Genomic DNA, 19081 nt, shown 5'->3' with positions numbered 1-19081 from the left:
AGGAGATTATAAGAAAGAAGACTATACCAGCATTATAATTCCCAACTAATCATTATCACTACTTAGTTTAACATATCAAATGAAATAATGAACATATTAATTTATAATCACCAATACTTGTATAATAGTGGATATAAGCATACTTGACATCCACTTTATTTGTGTGTGCAATGCTCAATTTCTTCATTTCTTCTTATTATTTACTATTAGACACTTCCAGGGAGTCCAAAGACTCATTGAGGGAGAGTGTGCCAACAGCAATGAACGAATGAACCCCTTCCAACTACTAACTGTGCTCAATCTTCCTTAATTTTTTGAATGATCCATTAGTGGCAGAGGCTCTACCAATCAACCAAAGTACTTACGATCCATCACCATCCCCTATATCCATGGCATCTCAGAAAAGGTGGCCAAGATATTTAAAAAAAAAAGCACAATCTTGTGACCACCTATAAACCACACAAAAAGCTAGCAGCCCTTATCTGTTCCCCCAAAGACCAGCTACAACCTCTGGATTTACCTAGAGTGTACCAGGCACCCTCCAACTGCAACCTTTCTTATTATTATTATTCATTTTTCTTCTTTTTTTTTTTTTTTTTTTGTTTTTTACAATTTGAAAATTCTGCTGTACATTTCAAAACCATCAGGTTAGTGTGATTTTATGGTCTAAAATACCAGTACAAAATAGTTTTTGGACTTTTCCTTTGGAAGGGGAGAAAGTATTGTTTCCCTCCTTATATGCTATGAATATTGGATTATTATAACAAAAGCAATTCTTTATTTCTCTTAATAAAATACATGCATATACTGACAAAGAAAACATACTTACATCTAACTGTTTTTTATAATTCAAATTAGCTACTGCACGCCTTGCAAGGTAGAGAGCATGAAGATCATCATCTGCATAATAATCTGTCACACCAGACTGCCTATATATTGCAAAAAATTCTTATAATTGCACAAGATAGGAAAGTTGTTCAGTATTATTTATTTTGAAATTATTACTTAAATATTAAAATTAGTGCACTTGAAATAATGATAAAATGTAAATGTTGAACATCAGATCAATGTAGTTTTATCAAAATGCCCAAACAACATTTTATTCTTGCAACATCATGATGAAAAATGTACCGAAAGTTGATATATTTCAGAGAAACCTAAATTACACACACTTCAATAGTACTCGTTTCGCCTTTGGCTCATGATAGCAGTTTTTATCCTTTTGGAAATATCCTCTGCCAATCTGATAATAAGTCAGCTAAGACTTTTAAATTTACACACACGCGCGCGCGCATAATATATTTGGTTTCATATTGCGAGTGGTCGTGTAAAATTAGTGATTTTTATCTGTTTTTTTTTTTTTCATCAGAAAATTAGAGTATTATAGTATATTAGTGTAAATTTCCATGTTTTTAGAGTATTAATATAATGATTTGAATTTGCAGGATATTATTCAGTGTAGTGTATGCGAAATGTATACATCGAGAAAATTAAAGAATATGTGGAAGGAAATTGAAACTGGAGAGAGAGAGAGTATGAATTAAGTATTTTAAAAGTGAGTGTCTCTTAGGTAATGAGAATGCAACAAATACCGATGATAACATTGAAAATGATTATTATTTTTATGGCTATTTTTGCCTGTCTTCATTTAGGAGTGTCCCTTAATTTAAATACATTGGCTCTTTACTCAAGAATTCTTAGGGGTATTATAAGTGTATTTCAAAAGGTAAATATATGCAGATTAATAGAGGAAGAAATTTTGCACATACCTTGTTTGGAAGTTAGGATGTCTTCTTTCTCCATACTTCTGCTGTTTGCTGTTAAAAAAAAAGGCGGGGTTCAAAAACATGGAGGTTCGGAAACGTGGAAGGGGGGGGGTGATAACTTAGAAAACCCGGTTTTTTTTTTAAATAATATATATACAAACATATACATTATTATATTTAAGGGCACTTTTTGGGGAAGGGGAAGGATTATATGGGAAACAGGGGCAGGGGAGAGCGTTAACAGGGTGTGAGCCGTTTCGATCCTGTATCGTCATCGGAACATTACATGAGAAGTGTATGATGACGATACAGGATCGAAATGGCTCGCACCCAGTTAATGCTCTCCCCCATCCCAGTTTCTCTATATAACTCTTCCCCAAAAAAGCGCCCTTAAATATAATAACATATATATTTGTATATATATTATTTAAAAAAAAAAACGGATTTTCTAAGTTATCAACCCCCCCCTCCATGTTCCCCCTCCCTTTTTTTAACAGCAAACAGTAGAAGTATGGAGAAAGAAGACATCCTAACTTCCATACAAGGTATGTGCAAAATTTCTTCCTCTATTAATCTGCATATTCTTCTTCTTCTTTCACTATGCCTTATCCCATGTTAAATGGGGTCAGTGCACTGATCTTTAACCTTCCTCTTCCAAGTTCTCCGGTTCAGGGCGTCCTTCGGACTCCATCCTTTCTCCCTAAGATCCTCTATCACCTTATCCCTCCACCTGAGCTTGGGCCTGCCTCTTTTCCTCCTTCCCTCCCACTCCATATACTCCACTCGTTTACCAACGTACTCCTCACCCTTCCTCTCTACATGTCCAAACCACCTCAGCCTACTTTCGTGTATCTTCTTGCCAATTGGTCCCACCTTAACTGTCCCTCTGATGTAGCCATTCCTTATTCTGTCCTTTTTCACACCACTCATCCATCTCAACATCCGCATCTCTGCTACCTCCATCTTCCTCTCCTGTGCCTTGGTTATAGGCCACGTCTCTGCACCATGGAGCATCGCCAGCCTCACCACCATCTTATACAGCTTTCCTTTCCTCTTACAACTCACTCTCTTGTCGCACAGGACCCAGCTCATCTTCCTCCAATTCATCCAACCGCATGTTATTCGGTGCTGTATTTCCTCATCCAAGTCACCATTCCTCTCGACAACCAACCCAAGTACTTGAATTTCTTCCCTGAAATTAGCCTTTCACCCTGAAGTCGTATGACCATATCCTCGTCACTCCCCGTTGATATATATCCGGTCTTTTCCCGGTTAATTCTCATGCCTCTCTCCTCCAATACCTTTCTCCACTCTTCCAGGGTATTTTCAAGCTTCTCTTGGGACGATTCACATAGAACAATGTTGTCGGCAAACAGCATGCTCCATAGTGCCTCCTTCTTGACATCCTCCACTAGTACATCCATGACCAGGTCAAAGAGGTAGGGGCTCAGAACTGACCCTTGGTATAGCCCTATGACAATGGGGAACCCTTCTGTCATGTCGACACTAGACCTGACCTGAGTTTCTGTTCCCTCATACATCTCCTTCACCAACCTCACGTACTTCTCCAACACCCCCTTCTTCCTCATACACCTCCATAACCTCCTGCCTGGCCACTCTGTTGTATGACTTTTCCAGGTCTATAAACACCATGTGCAGATCCACTTGAATCTCTCTATATTCTACATCAATCGCCTTAGTGCAAATATCACATCCGTTATCCCTCTTCCTGGCATAAATCCAAACTGCTCCTCACCAATTTTCATTTCCTGCCATATCCTTCCTTCAATTACTCTTTCCCATATCTTCAATGTGTGTGACATCAGCTTGATCCCTCTATAGTTGCCACAGTCTTGAACATCTCCTCTTCCTTTGTAGATTGGGACGAGAATATTTTTCCTCCATTCCTCTGGTATCTTTTCCAATCTGCATATATTTACCTTTAAAATACACTTCTAATATACCCTAAGAATTCTTGAATAAAGAGCCAATGTATTTAAAATAAGGGACACTCCTAAATGAAAATAGGCAAAAATAGCCATAAAAATAATAGTTTTTAAGAGTAGTAACATGGAAATTTCCCAGAAATAATACCTATGGAAAATGATGTTAATAATGTCAAACGTGCGACCGTAGAAATAGAGAAGAATGAAATGGATATCAATAAAGAAATAGCACGCTTAAATGTTATCCTTCATAGGACAAAGTGCAAAATTGAAAAACTGCAGAAGCAGTAAGAGTTAAGGCAGGGCTGAAAAAGGAAAGAAGCAGGTGATCCAAAAAAATAATAAAGACCAACCAAACAAACAAGAAAAACAAGTTAAGGAGTGCTTGTTAAGAGAGTACTTAACTAAAGTATGACAAAACTGTGTTTCCTGGGAGAAAAAAATTCGCGATATTAGCCATGGCATCTGGATGCAAAAAGGTAAGTCAAAGGAAATGACCGTCTTGATTTAACCAATGATTTCAGAAGCGAGAAGTATTCTATGAGAGAGAATGTAAAAGAGTTGTAAGAAGAGGCAAAACTGAAGACCAAGAAGGTGAAAATTGTAAGTCTCCTACCAAGCTAATATAGGGGCAAACTGAGGAGGAGGGCATTGATAGCCAGTGAGTCTATATGTAGATTGTGCAAAAGAAATGACATAGAATTCGTGGATCAGTGGTCTCTGTTTGATGGAAAGAAGGATTTATACAATGTGGATGGACTGCATCTGAATGGTTTTAGTGTCTGGAGAGAGTGCTTTGTTCACTGAGCATGCTGATATGAAAATTCAGGGAAACTTAAGCAATTAGGGTTGAGGCAAGTGAGTTTGTGTGAAGGCACCCATGAAGCAAGTGAGTGTGAGAATGACCAAGTGAGGGGGTTCTAGTCTCTGAAGCAAAAATATTGAATAGAGTAGTCAATTCAGAAAGTAAAGGTGGGTGGGGGGAATAAAGGGATGTTACCATTTCTATATTGCCAGAAGTATCAGGAACAAGAGGGAGGAATTTTTGGCATTGGTTAGTGTAACCCGGAAAAAAGTTATAGGCATTAGTGAGACTTGGCTAACAGCAGATGATGTAGTTACAAGGATCGAAAGAAGAGTTTAGTATTTTCAGGGAAGACAGGATGGGGGAGGAGTACTGCTGACAATAGCAGATGAATTGCAACCAAAAAGAATAGGAGACAGGCAGGAGGGTGGCTGTTCATTTTAAGAAATCTGGTGTGAGATTAAGAACAATAAGACAAAATATATAGTTGGTTGTTGCTATAGGTCAGGGAGTTACACAGATGATCTGAAAGGCATGCAGCGCCAAATTAGTACAATGAGTGATTATTATGGGGGACTTCAACTATGGAGATACAGACTGGAAGGAAGAAAGATTTCATCGCAGGAAGGAAATAGAATTTATATACCTGCTGAGGGATAATTACTTAAGGCAGCATGTGATGGAAGGGATGGGAGTATCGGACCTGATCATATGAGGGTGGCCCAAGAAGTTCTTGGCATAACAATGAAAAAACAAATTTATAATTTCAAAATTATTTTTATTTTTCAACATCATCTCAATTAAGACTAATACATTTATTCCAGCAATGCTCCAGGGCCATTATCCCATCATTGTAGTGGTTCTCAGTAAGACCTGCAAAATATCCTTCTATAGCTGAAATCACCTCTTGATTCGAAGAAAACCACTGACCAGCGAGGAAGAGTTTAGTTTTGGGAAGAGATAGAAGTCAGAGGGGCCTAATCTGGGGAATAGGGTGGATGTACCAGCAATTCATAGTGCATATCCCTTAATTTTCCCATTGCCAAAACACCTTTGTGGGCAGGTGAATTGTCCTGATAAAAGATGATTTTTTCTTCTGCAAATTGGGTCTATTCTCATGAAGTTTTTTGTCAAGTCTGGTTAAAAGATTGGAATAATATTCCTCAGTTATTGTTTTACACTTTTCAAGATAATTAATAAACAAAATGCCTTTAGCATCCCAAAACACGGATGCCATTACCTTTCCTGCTGATGGAACCAACTTTGTCTTCTTTGCTGCTGAACAACTGGCTTCTATCCACTGTTTGGATTCTGGTGTATAATGGTGAATCCAAGTCTCATCTATAGTAATAAATTGACGTACAAAATCAGTTTTAGTCTTGTTAAAACGCCCCAAGCACTGTTCAGAGATTTTCATGTGAGTGCATGTTTGATCTGCTGTGAGCAAGCATAAATATTTTGCATGAAGAATTGTGCAAAGCTTTATCATTTGTTCTTCAAGCAAAATATATCCTACACGTTCTTTTGAAATGCCTATAGTCTCAGCAATTTCATGCGCTTTAACTCGCTGGTCATCCAATACCATATTGTGCACTTGATCAATGATTTGTGATGTTGTTACACTTTTTGGATGTCCTTCATGTGGATCATCTTCAAGGCTGGGTATGGCCACGTTTAAATTTGGCATTTTACAAAGAATTTTATAACCGCACGACACTTAATTTTATCCATTTCAAGGACTACAGAAACACTTTTGCTTCAGACAACTGTATAAAACAAACACTTGCAATTTCACATGGATGCTTACAACAGATGTACCAACTTAGAAAAAAAAAAAAAAAAAAACTCTTGCCAATTGTGTTGCCATCTATGGTTGAGGCCGAGAACTTCTCAGACCACCCTCATAGGATCAAAAGAGCTAACCATAACCAAGGTGACAACATTGCCTCCAAATGGTAAAAGTGGCCATGAGGTCTTGACTTGGGAGATTGTAAAACATGAGGAATAGTCTATAAGGGGTATTTGTAGAACTACAAGGCTGATGATTAGGACATGCTTAGGAAAAAGCTTAAATCTGTACAGTGGCATAAAACACTGCAGAATAAGGATGTTAGCAGTGCATGGGATATAGTTAAGGATCATCTGAAGAAAGCAGTATTAAATTGTATACCTAGGGTAAGGAGGGTTAATCGGGTAGGAGTTAGATGGATGAATAATATCATTAAGTATGAGCTCCAGAAGAAGAAAATGCTGTGGAGGGTATATAAAGAGAAAGGTGAATAGCAAACTCATGAACAGTACAAGGCTCAGGCAAGAAAGGTGACCAGTATGGTAAGGAAAGCAAAATCAGATTATGAGAAGAATTTATTATTATTATTATTATTGTTCCGGGAAACTCCAAGGAGTCGACAGACTCATCGAGGTAGGCCCTAACATCATGTCTGGAACAACTATTCAGCATTCACACAGTATCTATCATATCTTGCCTTGAACTCATTCACGGTCGTAACACCCACAATAGACTCTGGAAGCTTATTCCACTCATTCACCACTCTCCAAGTAAAAAACCTAGCTCTAACACTCTTGTCAACCACGCTCTTGCCCAGCTTCCATGCATGGCCCCTAGTCCTCCCACCACCAGTCATATTTTCAAAAATATCTTCTGGATCAATCTTATAAAAATCCTTCAGTAATTTGAATGTCTCAATCATATCACCCCTCCTTCGCCTATCGTCCAATTTCTGCAACCCACAAATCCTCAACCTATTCTCATAAGGTTCATTCCACAGACCTGCTATCATCTTAGTCACTCGTCTCTGGACCCTCTCCACTTCCTCCCCATCACGAAGAAACCCTGGTGCCTGTAACTGGGCACAGAAGTCCAGATGGGGTCTTATCAAGGCTCGATACAGAGGAACAACAACTTGTTTGTCTCTGCATGTTAAAGTATTTTTCATAAGCAAAGTGATTTGGTGAGCTGTTTTAGTCACTTTTGCAATGTGCCCCCTAAACTTCAACTCCCTATCCACCAGCACTCCCAAATCCCTGGCCTCATCAATCTCCTGGAGTACGGTTCCACCAATGCGATATACTGCTGCTGTTCTTTTCACCCCAAAGTGCATAACCTTACACTTTGCCACATTAAACTGGCATCCATTTTTCCTAGCCCAGTCCTCCAAACTATCCAAATCATCCTGTAAAATTTTGACATCCTGTGCACTCACAATTGCTCTACCCAACTTTGCATCATCAGCAAACAAGTGAACACTTCCTCTCAAATCCTTTCCAATATCATTGATGAACAAATTGAAAAGCAGTGGTCCAAGAACAGAGCCCAGCGGCACTCCACTAGTCACAAGCCGTCTTTTTGACTCCACTCCTGAATAAACCGCTCTCTGGTATCTCTCCTTCAACCACCCTCCTATCCATCTTACCAACCCTATATCTATCCCCATCTGCTCCAGTTTACTGATTAGGGTTCCATGTGGTATCCTGTCAAAGGCCTTGGCAAGGTCCAGTAGTATCACTGTAAACCCATTACCACTATCCAGTTCAGCCGTCACTGTATTATAAAACGTGAGCAAGTTACTGAGGCATGATCTACCCTTCACAAAACCATGTTGTCCCCCATACAATATCCCATTTTCATCTATCCAATCCTGTATTCTTTTCTTGACTAATTTCTCTAAGACCTTGACAATGATTCCTGATATGCTAATCGGTCGGTAATTTACAACAGCAGTCTTGGAACCACCTTTATGCAGTGGAACTATTTTTCCCTCCTTCCACCCGCTCGGGACTAACCCAGACACGAGACTCAAATTAAACAAAATGGTCAAGGGTACTGACAATTCTTTAGCTGCTTCTCGTACTACACGAGCTGGTATACCATCCAATCCCACAGATGTATTGACATTGAGGTTATGCAATAGACTACTCACCTCCACTTCATTCGCCACAATTCCCGTATAATCTACTGGTTTATTCGTTTCTGCAATGTTGCCACCTGGATGATATATTCTTGCAAAATGCTCACTCAGTAACTCAGCTATCTCAACTGATTCAGTTACCTCCCTACCATCGGCATTCTTTAAAATCATTCTGCCATGTACATTTTTCCTTTTACTTGCTACATATCTAAAAAACTGTTTAGGATTCTCTTTAGCCTGCATGGCCAATGTTCTTTCATAATCCTTTTTTGCTTTTCTTACCACACTCGTCACCCTTCTGGCCTGCGCTTTATACCGTTCATGTGCCTGCCGGTCACCTTTCTCCTTAAATTCCCTCCATAGTTGTTTCTTTTTTGCAGCTCAAGCTTAATGGTGTTATTCATCCATTTAACCCCTACTTGATTTATTATTCGGACTCTAGGTATACAGTCAGCCATTGCTTCATGCAAGCACTTCTTAACTACCTCCCATGCACTATCAACACTTCTAGTCCTTGCAGTTGTACATGCCATGGCACTGAGCCAATCAAACTCCTAAGCTTGTCATACTTTCCTGCCCGATAATTCCACATGTACCCTGTCTTAATTGAAAATTCTACACCTTTAGCCACCTCCCAAGTCAAGACCCTATGATCACTCTCACCGATTGGTGGCAATGTGGTCATATTTGTTACGCCAAATCCTCAGATGTAATTACTAGGTCAAGCACTCTCTGACCCCTAGTATTTTCCATTACATGCTGTCGCAGATAGTTATCCCTTAATAACTGCATTATTCCAATTCCTTCCTCCCGTGTGTCCTCTCCTCACTCCAATCAATGTGACCATAGTTGAAATCTCCCATAATAATCACCCTCCTTCCACTCATTTCTTCTATTTGCTTGTGCATACTGTCACTACCATCTTTTCCATCACCTGGTCTATAGCAGCACCCAATTGTATATTTAGTTCTGCTAGCCACAATCTCACACCAAATGGCCTCAAATGTGCTCTTTTCTCTATCCTGCAATTCAACTTCTATTCTCCTTGGCTGGAGCTCATCAGCTATCATCAACAATACTCCTCCCCCCATTTTATTCTCTCTGTCATTCCTGAACATACTATACCCATCACATTCAATCCCACTAGCTATATCATCTACAGTCAGCCATGTTTCACTAATACCAATAACCTGTGGTCTGGAAGTGCCAACCATGGCCAAAAACTCTTCCTTCTTGTTCCTAATACTCCTAGTATTAGTGTACATGAATTTAAGACCCCCATTAGCCCCAACCCTACCTTGATGCCTTATATTAACTATCCCACTCTGGTTTGTTGTCCTTATTTGCTCTAGCATATTATATTCATTCTTACATTCAACTGCCTCCCTAAGGACTGTATATCTACTCCCCACCCCTTAACAAATCTAGTTTCCCTGAATTTGCACATCCACTACATTCAGCAACACTTTCTCAAGTCTTCTTACACCATAACCATTCAAATGCAAGCCATCCATCTTATATAGATCCTTTCGCCCATCAAACTCACTCCACACGTCCACAAATTCCACACCACTCGTCATACATAACCCACGCATAAAGTCATTCGCAATTATGGCCCTCCTTTTAAACATTTCACTGTCATGTCGTGGCAAAAGACTAATCATTCTAACTCTCTCACTCTTTTCTTTTGCTACCTCAAACAATTCATTCAGGTCTTCTATCATTTCCATTTTATCTCCTTTCAAATCATTCGTACCTGCCACAACAATCATTTCTTTCACCCTTTCCTTTTGCTCTCTAATAGACTCAGTTACATCCTTTATGGTTGCACCAGGTTGGTACGATTTTGTCAAATCCTCTACTAACACACCTCGTACTAATGAGTCTCCATACAGCACTCTATCCTTCATTTTGTTCATGTTCACATTCATACGCCTATTTTTCCTGTCATACCTTTTTATTATTGGTTGGTTCATTCAGTCAACTTTTGTTCATGCACTCTAGCTGCTGTTTTGCCCTTTCTATCGCACCATTCAACAACGCGATCTCACTCAATGCATCTATCTCATCTTTTTTATTCTCTGAGAAACCATTAATACTATCATTCACACTTTCTATATTCTCATGTACAACCTTGCCGTTTCTTGTCATATCGCTATTTTCTTCATTCTGAAGTTTGACAAAAATATCACACTCACGATCCGAAATACACTTCAATTCCTCATTCTCCCTACATTTTCTACACACATTCAATCCTTTATTATCATCTATCCACACTCCAACCGCACTCCGCAAAGCGTACATTTCACAGCTAGTACACTGACTCATTTCTTTTATACTAATCTTCTATACATTATGTGGCAAGTATTTGCAGATCATTGCTGGTTTAATGTTTTAGCTAATTGCTTTCTTATTCTACATGAATTTATCCACCTGACCCTTCATCGTGACAGCTCTGCTTATTCTGTTATCAATTTCTGTGTTACTGCTATCTTCACTACAAATTTACTACATAGCTGAGATGTATTATAGGCTCTCCACTGATAATGTTTTTCATGTTTCCTCTGATGTTGCTGCCTATTTTAATAGTTTTTATTTTCTGCTGTTTTCATATAATATTTCTCACAATAGTTATTCAACTTAGCTAAACAATCCTGAAGACTTACAGTGGATTCATTTAGGAGTAAAATACATTCACATTAAAAGTGCTGACTATAATATCTTCAATTCTGATAACAGCAATTTCTATCATAGAATGATCCATATAGAAAATGGATCTTCTTCTTTGAGTGCCATCTCCTATCGGAGGTCGGCGACCACCTTGGCAAATTTTGAGCGATTCTCAGCTATTCTGAGCAGTCTCTCAGAGTTCATACCAGTCCACTATCTGATATCTGCCAGCCAAGATTTTCTTCGTCTTCCTTGTCCTCTTCTTCCATTTATCTTCCCTTTTATAATCAATTGAAGTATCTTATATTTTTCATTACAAAGTAGGTGACCAAGATATGCAGTTTTCCTTCTTTTTATGGTATCTAAAAGTTCACGTGATTTCCCCATTTGTTTCAGTACTTCCTGATTGGATGTTTTTGCTGTCCATGGGATTTTTAACATTCGTCTGTATAACCACATTTCAAAGGCTTCAAGTCTTTTTATTGATGTTGTCTTCAAGGTCCAAGTTTCTGCACCGCACTATGTATGGCAGTACAGACCATACATAGCATTTAACCATGCGTACTCTAAGCTCTAAGTTTAAACTGCGGTTACACAGTGTTGATTTCATCAAGAGAAAATTTTTTCTTGCCATTTCAATTCTAACTTTTATTTCCATTTCTGGATTGCAATCTTCATTTAACCAGCATCCGAGATATTTAAACTTTGTCACTCTTTTTATTTGTTTCCTATTTAAAGAAAGTGCTAAATTAAGAATTGGTTTCTTACTTATGACCATGAAGGATAACAGAAGGAATTATAAAGAAGTTTAAACAACTTTACATAATCTGTCTATAGACAAATTTTACTATTAGTAGAATTATTTTAAAAAATTAAATAAGATTTATATTAGCATGTCAATGTTGAAAAAATTCTAAGCCATCTATCTTTCAATTCTAAGCTAGAGTTGTCAAAACGATCCTGCAATGTGAAGCAGCAGTGATTATGAATTTGCTATTGGTAGAAAACTAACAAGATCATAACTCTAACCACACATCACAGTAAAAGTCACCAACAGAAAACAACTTTTAGCAGCTGGAACTAAAATACAAGTAAAGATTTTCTGCAAATTATATTAAATAGGCATCAAGTAAAAGAGAAACTTAATCGTAACTGTAACTCTGATAAACACACCTTGTCAGCCATTAATGAACTGCTCTTTGTTATTGGTGAGTGATACCAAGTTGTCATGAAATCATTCATAGATCCACAATCATTGAAAACATGAAGCATGCTATATTGTGATATGAGAAGAACAGCTGATGGACACATGAAGAGAAGAAAATCTTAGAGAAGTGAAAAATGAAAGGCTATGTATTTAAAAAAAAAATTCTCCTTAAAATAAGGAAGAAACATTGACTTCACCATTACTGAAAGTGTTCCTGTGGATAAACAAATTTATCTTTATTGGAAAATGTGATAATTTTGAGTATCATTAACATATTTGGTTTCTGCTAAAAAGGCAAATTATAGTAAGGTACTAGTATGGATTATTAGGATTATTATTTACTTAACAAGTAAAAATCCATATGTAAAAATAGTCAGAAAGAAATTGTTTAATGACCAGTTTCATACATCGTATCATGTAACTCCTCAGATTAATTACAAAATTAGAAAAAAGTTGTCTTAACAGGAATATTAGTAAATTAACTACTATACATCAAGTGAACTTAAAACAGATATTAAACATAGCATCAAGGTAAGATATAATTTGCAGCTCATTATTGCAATGTGTTGTGTAACTTCTATCGTAGCTTAATTCATAGCAATGAAAGTCTTTGATATATGCAGATCAAAGGTAGTATAAAATGAGACCTTGGTATTTGTTACATTGGGTTGGATACCACAGCATTTCAGCAGTTACTTTAAATCTACATACGAGGTGGTATCAAAAAGTTTTGAGACTAGGTTTGTAACACGCCAACAGATGATCAGAAGGCAGCTGCTCCCTGTGACTGCACGCACAGTCACAGGGAGCCGCTGCCTTCATAAGTCAGTGTGCCAAAAGACATTGTCCTGTGTACATCAGGAGCTGTGCAACTGATGCTATTCTGACCACATGCATTACAACATTTGCAATTTCATCATGGATAGCAGGTTAGAACAAAGAGCAAATGTGAAATTCTGCATGAAACTGGGAAAATCTGCCACAGAGATGTTTGACATGATTCGGCAAGTTTACAGCGATGCTGCAATGAGTCGTTCGAGGTGTTTTGAGTGGCACGTGTGCTTCAAGAGCGGAAGAACATTACTGGAAGACAATGAGAGATCAGGAAGACCTTCAACGAGCTCAACCCCCAAAAATGTCGAAACCAATCGGCAACTTGTGCATGAGGATCGTTGGAGAACACTCCACAACATTGCTGCCATTGTCAGTGAGTCATACGGAACAGTCCGGTCAATCCTCACGTGTGATTTGAACATGCGCCATGTTGCGGCCAAGTTCGTCCCCAGGCTGCTGACCCAGGAGCAGAAGGAATATCACATCAAAGTCTGCCAAGAACTTTGTCAGTGTGCCGTGGATGACCCATTCTTCATGTCAAGGATTATTACTGGTGATGAAACTTGGGTATACAGGTACACCCCTGAGACGAAGCAACAGCCTTCACAGTGGAAGAGCCCATAATCTCCATGACAGAAAAAGGCGAGGCAGGTCCGCAGCTTCACCAAGTGCATGCTCATCATCTTTTTTGACATTCACGGCATTGTGCATCGAGAATTCGTCCTCGGGGCCAGACCATCAATAGTGAGTTCTACTGCCAGGTTTTCAGGCATCTGAGAGAGGACATTCGGCAAAAGCGACCGGATCTGTGGCGCACGAAAAACTGGATGCTCCACAATGACAATGCATCCTGTCACCGAGCTCTCCTCACATGTGAGTTCTCGCCAGAAAAAACATGATCTCACTTCCCCACCCACCCTACTCACCAGATTTGGCTCCTGCAGACTTCGCCATCTTCCCGAAGATGAAGATCCAATTCAGAGGTCACCGTTTTGACACCATTGCGGAGATCCAGCGCGAATCGCAGAAGGTGCTTGACATGCTTCGAAAAGAAGACTTCCAGGACACATTCCAGAAGTGGCAAGAACGTTGGGAGCGGTGTATTGATATGCAAGGGAGCTATTTTGAAGGTGTGTAAACGTAGATAAATAAAGTAGTTTCTCGTAAACAGAGCTAGTCTCGAAACATTTTGATATCACCTCGTACTTGTATGTTGAATTCAATGGACAGCATTCTTGTGAGTTGTCAATCTCAATTTATGTGATTGATCCCTCTCTCTACATCTTCGATATGTTATTGAGATAGATCTCTCCAGAATGTCCTGTCTGTCCAACATAACAGATGCCATAGGTACAAAAAATTTTGTACACTCCTGGGCATTTGAGATCTGAGTGATCATAACATCATGGATATTTTTTTGCAGTTGTTTGAAGACAACTTTTAAGTTGTATTGCTTGAGTATTTCTGCTATATTATCTGTAACATTTTTTATGCATGGCAAAAAAATACATTGCCTTTTTCTTGTATATTCACTGCAATATGTATTGGTCTATTTAAGATGTTATTCATTGTTTTAAGATTATAGTTATTTTTAGGAGGCTTCTCTGAGATATGTTATTTCTTGTTGCTTCCAATGTGAATAGGATTTTTTGGTTAGGCTGTTTAAAAACAACTTAAAGTCTCATTTTAAACCAGCTTTTGGTCTGCATAGTTATGAATTAAGCTATGACAGCACATGACAACAATGAGACACGTGTCCAACATCCTGATGCTTTGTTCAATATCCAGTTTAAGTATATCTGATGTCCAGCAGTCCTTAATTTAGAAATTCTCCTCATAATAAAACCTTTATTTCTGTTTTATTTTTTTAAGTCATACATGTACATGATATGACATATGAAACTATGTCATTATACGCTTTCTTTCTGAATGTATTATACATATCCTTAAGTAATTTCACACCACAGAAAACTCACTTCATGAACCGTTCTTGTTCTTTTGTACTGAATGTGTACAAAACCATTTGCTGCTACTATTTTCTGTTTCTTTAAAAAAAAAAATGTTTTAATAATAAACTTCTTTGTCTTTCATAGTCACAAAATTACTGAATTCAGTTTTTAAAGAAAAGTTTTAAAAAAAAATTTATTTAAAATAAAAATCACTTTCTAGGGATCCGTCAAATCTGCATACTAGCAAGCAGTGAGTAATACTATAATGCAATTCTGTCAAGGTGATAAAAATATTGAAGTGTCACTATAATGAGCATCATTATAGTAATTTCTCCATTTACGGTATTTTTTTTCTGAAACAATCTAATAATTTGGATAGAAATAAAAACAGTACAGTGTTTCTTTGCCTTCGAAAAAGCTATGGAAATGGTGAAGAATTTGTATGTGTGATTTGATGTTAAATTCTTTTAAACTAGTTAGTTTGTAGTCTTACAAAAACTGCAAGATTGGAGAAGATTAATATATTCCTGCTTTAATTTGATTGCAACATTTGCTTGTATTCTTAAAATTTAAATTTTCACTTTCAAAATTTCCAATGTTACTAAATTAAGTAACAAACATAAGCAACATACAAAAAAGTTTTACATCATGTACTGTTGCTGTCCTTATTACTGTGAATAGTAACATTACTATATACGTTACTTACTGTTACCATCCACAGCAATAAGGACTTGGGAACAATAGGAGCCATGTGTTTAAAATTTTTAAGAATATATTAAAAAAAGTGTGTGTGTGTGTGTGTGTGTGTGTGTGTGTGTGTGTGTGTGTGTGTGTGTGTGTGTGTGTGTGTGTGTGTGTAAGAGGATAGGCTGATGGTGTATAGTCTTGTGAAAAGAAGATGAAGAGGTGATATGATTGACACACTTGAACTGTTGAGAGGTATTTATGGATTGACACTGGGGAAAGTTTTCATATAATAGAATGGGGGAACATACTACTTCCTTCCAAAGATAACAGGCCAGGAATTGCCTTTGTCCTTGTAAGGAAGCAGTAAAAATTTTTGCATTGCAAGTGGTAAGAGCATGGAGTGTATTACCCGAGAGGGTGGTGAAGTGCCAGCAGTGAATGAGTTAAAGGAGTGGTATGATAGACTGAATGTGTTATCTACGTTAGGCCTCCCACAATGTCTTATGACCTATGACTCCATGGAGGTCCACAACAACAATGCATACATATATATGTAGAACCACATAGCGAATATTCCATTATTAGTTTTATATGAACAATTTTCTTACACACTGTTTTATTCTTTGTCAGATCTCTGGTTTGGATTAGCTCTTGTTTTTCTATTATTATTATTATTATTATTAATAATATAAAAATATATGCCATCCTTGATGAATCTGAAGACTCATAAACACATATCCATAAATATCTATCATACCTCTCCTTAAACACATTCACACAAAACACTTACAAAAGACTCTAGCAACCCACATCACTCACTCACTCATCGCTTTCCAAGTAAAAAAATCTGTCATCTCTAATCACCTTATTCATACACGAGACACACAAGGCCATGTCTCACATGTGCTGCACATTATGTGGGAACTCCCTTGATCAGAATATTATGTCCCTTCTGTGTTAGATAGGCACATTTTTACCTCAATGTGTGCATGTATATACACACACACACACACATTGAGGTACAATCTATATATATATATAGATATGTGGGCCATCCTTAATATATATATATATATATATACACAGGTGTATAAAGGTGCTATCAAAAAGAAACCGGACTAAGATAATAAAATCTTTACAACTTATCCAATTTAAATTAAAGGATTCAGCTTCGTTGTCTCCCTTCCAAGTTCATGCAGTGATCCTACCACTGTCATCATGCTCCAAACACTTCCTGGAAGTTTATTTGTTGAAGTGCATCAAGCTCCACTTGCGAGTTGTCTTGAATCTCCTTATCAGTGTTGAACCGCCACCCATTCAGTTTCAATTTAATTTTTGGAAACAAAAAGAAAAAGAAGTCACAAGGGGCTAAATCTAGTGAGCACGTGCGTGTGTGTACACAGACAAGCCAAGCCAAAACATTATGACTATTCAACCGTGCAATCTGGTTGGCCAAAAACAAGCCAATGATGGCAGTATTCTAGTATGAGAATTGTTATCATGGACATCGCCAGGTCTTCTCATCCTCAGTGAACAAACCTGGATAACCAATTCTTACCTGGGGACTCTTTTGGAACCGGTATTGCCCTACATGGTAACAACGTTGCCTGAGCGATCTGAACAGTTTCCAGCAAGACAATACTGTCACAGGGCTCACATTGAGTAAAACATTGTTCAAAGAGCATATCCCTAATTCTCTACTCATTTATATATATTGATCATTTGTGGGATTAGAAATATTTTGCACTCCTACTATTGAGGGACTTTACCAGAGATGGTACTTGAAACTTGATCAGAAGAATATTTTCATCATACATGGGCCCAAATCCCAACTACTAATGTGACCATATTATTATTACTTTTTTTTTTTTATGTGCTTCTCACCCATGAAAGGTTATTTGTAAATCTGTAGTACATTTGTACCATAGGTGGGATGAGTATTTTATGTTTCTATTTTTTTATCAATTTTATGTTTTTTGTATTCTTTTAATTTTTACATAGTTCAGAAAACCTGCTCTAGACATCAAACATGGTGATTTTTCAAAAAATCACCATGTTTGATGTCTTCATGGTGATTTTTTGAAAGGCTTCCAAATAAGTGGGATAGTGGCCTCACACTGGATGATGAATTCATCTCTCACCTTTGCAGCGATATTCTGCAATATCCTAAGCATCTGCAATTTACCTACATTAATTTCCACACATATTAGCCACTATAGCATTTCTGCCTAGATGATACAACCTGGCTGGTCGAATGGTTAGCGTATCTGCTCTCCAGCCGAAAGGATGCGGGTTCGAATCCCACCATGGGCATGGATGTTTGTGGTTGTCTTTGGAAATACTAGTGGTGGTAGTCGACAGTAAATGCCATTAGTGTAGTAGCAGTCAGATGGTGGATTGCGTGGTGGAGACAGAGTTGTAGAGCATGTGCCCTCCCTCGATAAGTCTTGGACTCCCTGGAGGTGTCTAATAATAATCATAATAATAATAACCTTGCAAATTGATCACTCAATAACTCAACTATTTTGTCTGCTTCTGTCATCTCCTTACAATAAACTTTTATTAAAGTTATCTTTCTATAGTCATTTCATTCTTCCTTTTTACTCATGCAGGGAAAGAACTCTTCAGGATTTGCTTTGGTCTACTTGGCTAATTTTCTCATATAATCAGATTTAGCATTCCTTTTCATGGCCGTTGTCCTTCTTATCTCTCCCCCCCACTGCTTGTGAGCTTATTGATCACTTTTCTCCTAGCTCCTGCTTAATGATACTATTTATCCATCCAACTCCTACCTGATTTATTCTCTGGACCACAATATCCTTTGGCTAAAAAAAAAAAGACTTGGATTGAATCCTGTCTAGGATATGAAGAACCTCTACCAGGACTTTTCAAACGAGGTGAGTTGGATGACCTCATATGGAGGTGGCAGGATTTTTCCTTCCAGATATGGTGAGAGAAGGGCAGTAATGTTTAGTGAAGCATGTTGTGAGAGTACAGATGAAGCAATCTCAAAGTACAGAAAGGAAACGATAAGAAGCCTTGATGGCTCTGGCATCAAGGCTTCTTATGTTTTCAAATGTTTTGGAAATATCAAGAGCAATTTTCTCTAAACTTTTCCATGGCTTGTTTCCAAAGGTGAGTAAGGTGAGTCTGGAGGTGTGCCAGAAAACAAGAGCAGAATCCATATTGGTGATCACTGATTACCAATTATGCACACACAAAAGTCCCAATTTCATCCCAATAGAATACCTTCATGACAATGTGAAACATCTGGTCAAAGTGAAACAT

General features: G+C 37.9%; 1 protein-coding gene across 1 annotated transcript in view; it reads right to left on the bottom strand.

The window, feature by feature from the left end:
- Mccc2 (methylcrotonyl-CoA carboxylase subunit 2) overlaps positions 1-19081 on the bottom strand; it is a 188734-nt gene that overhangs the window by 84129 nt on the left and 85524 nt on the right. The window contains exon 9 of the mRNA XM_090412413.1: positions 830-929. Coding sequence (XP_090268539.1) covers positions 830-929 — 100 coding nt within the window. The remainder of the gene's footprint in view (positions 1-829; positions 930-19081) is intronic.

The sequence above is a fragment of the Typopeltis vanoorti genome, chromosome 22 (assembly GCF_054136105.1).
Source record: "Typopeltis vanoorti isolate ZY-2024b chromosome 22, IOZ_Tvanoo_1.0, whole genome shotgun sequence".
NCBI classification, from domain to species: Eukaryota; Metazoa; Arthropoda; class Arachnida; order Uropygi; family Thelyphonidae; genus Typopeltis; species Typopeltis vanoorti.
The sequence above is the reverse complement of the archived record's forward strand: the minus strand, read 5'-3'. Positions and strand labels throughout refer to the sequence as shown.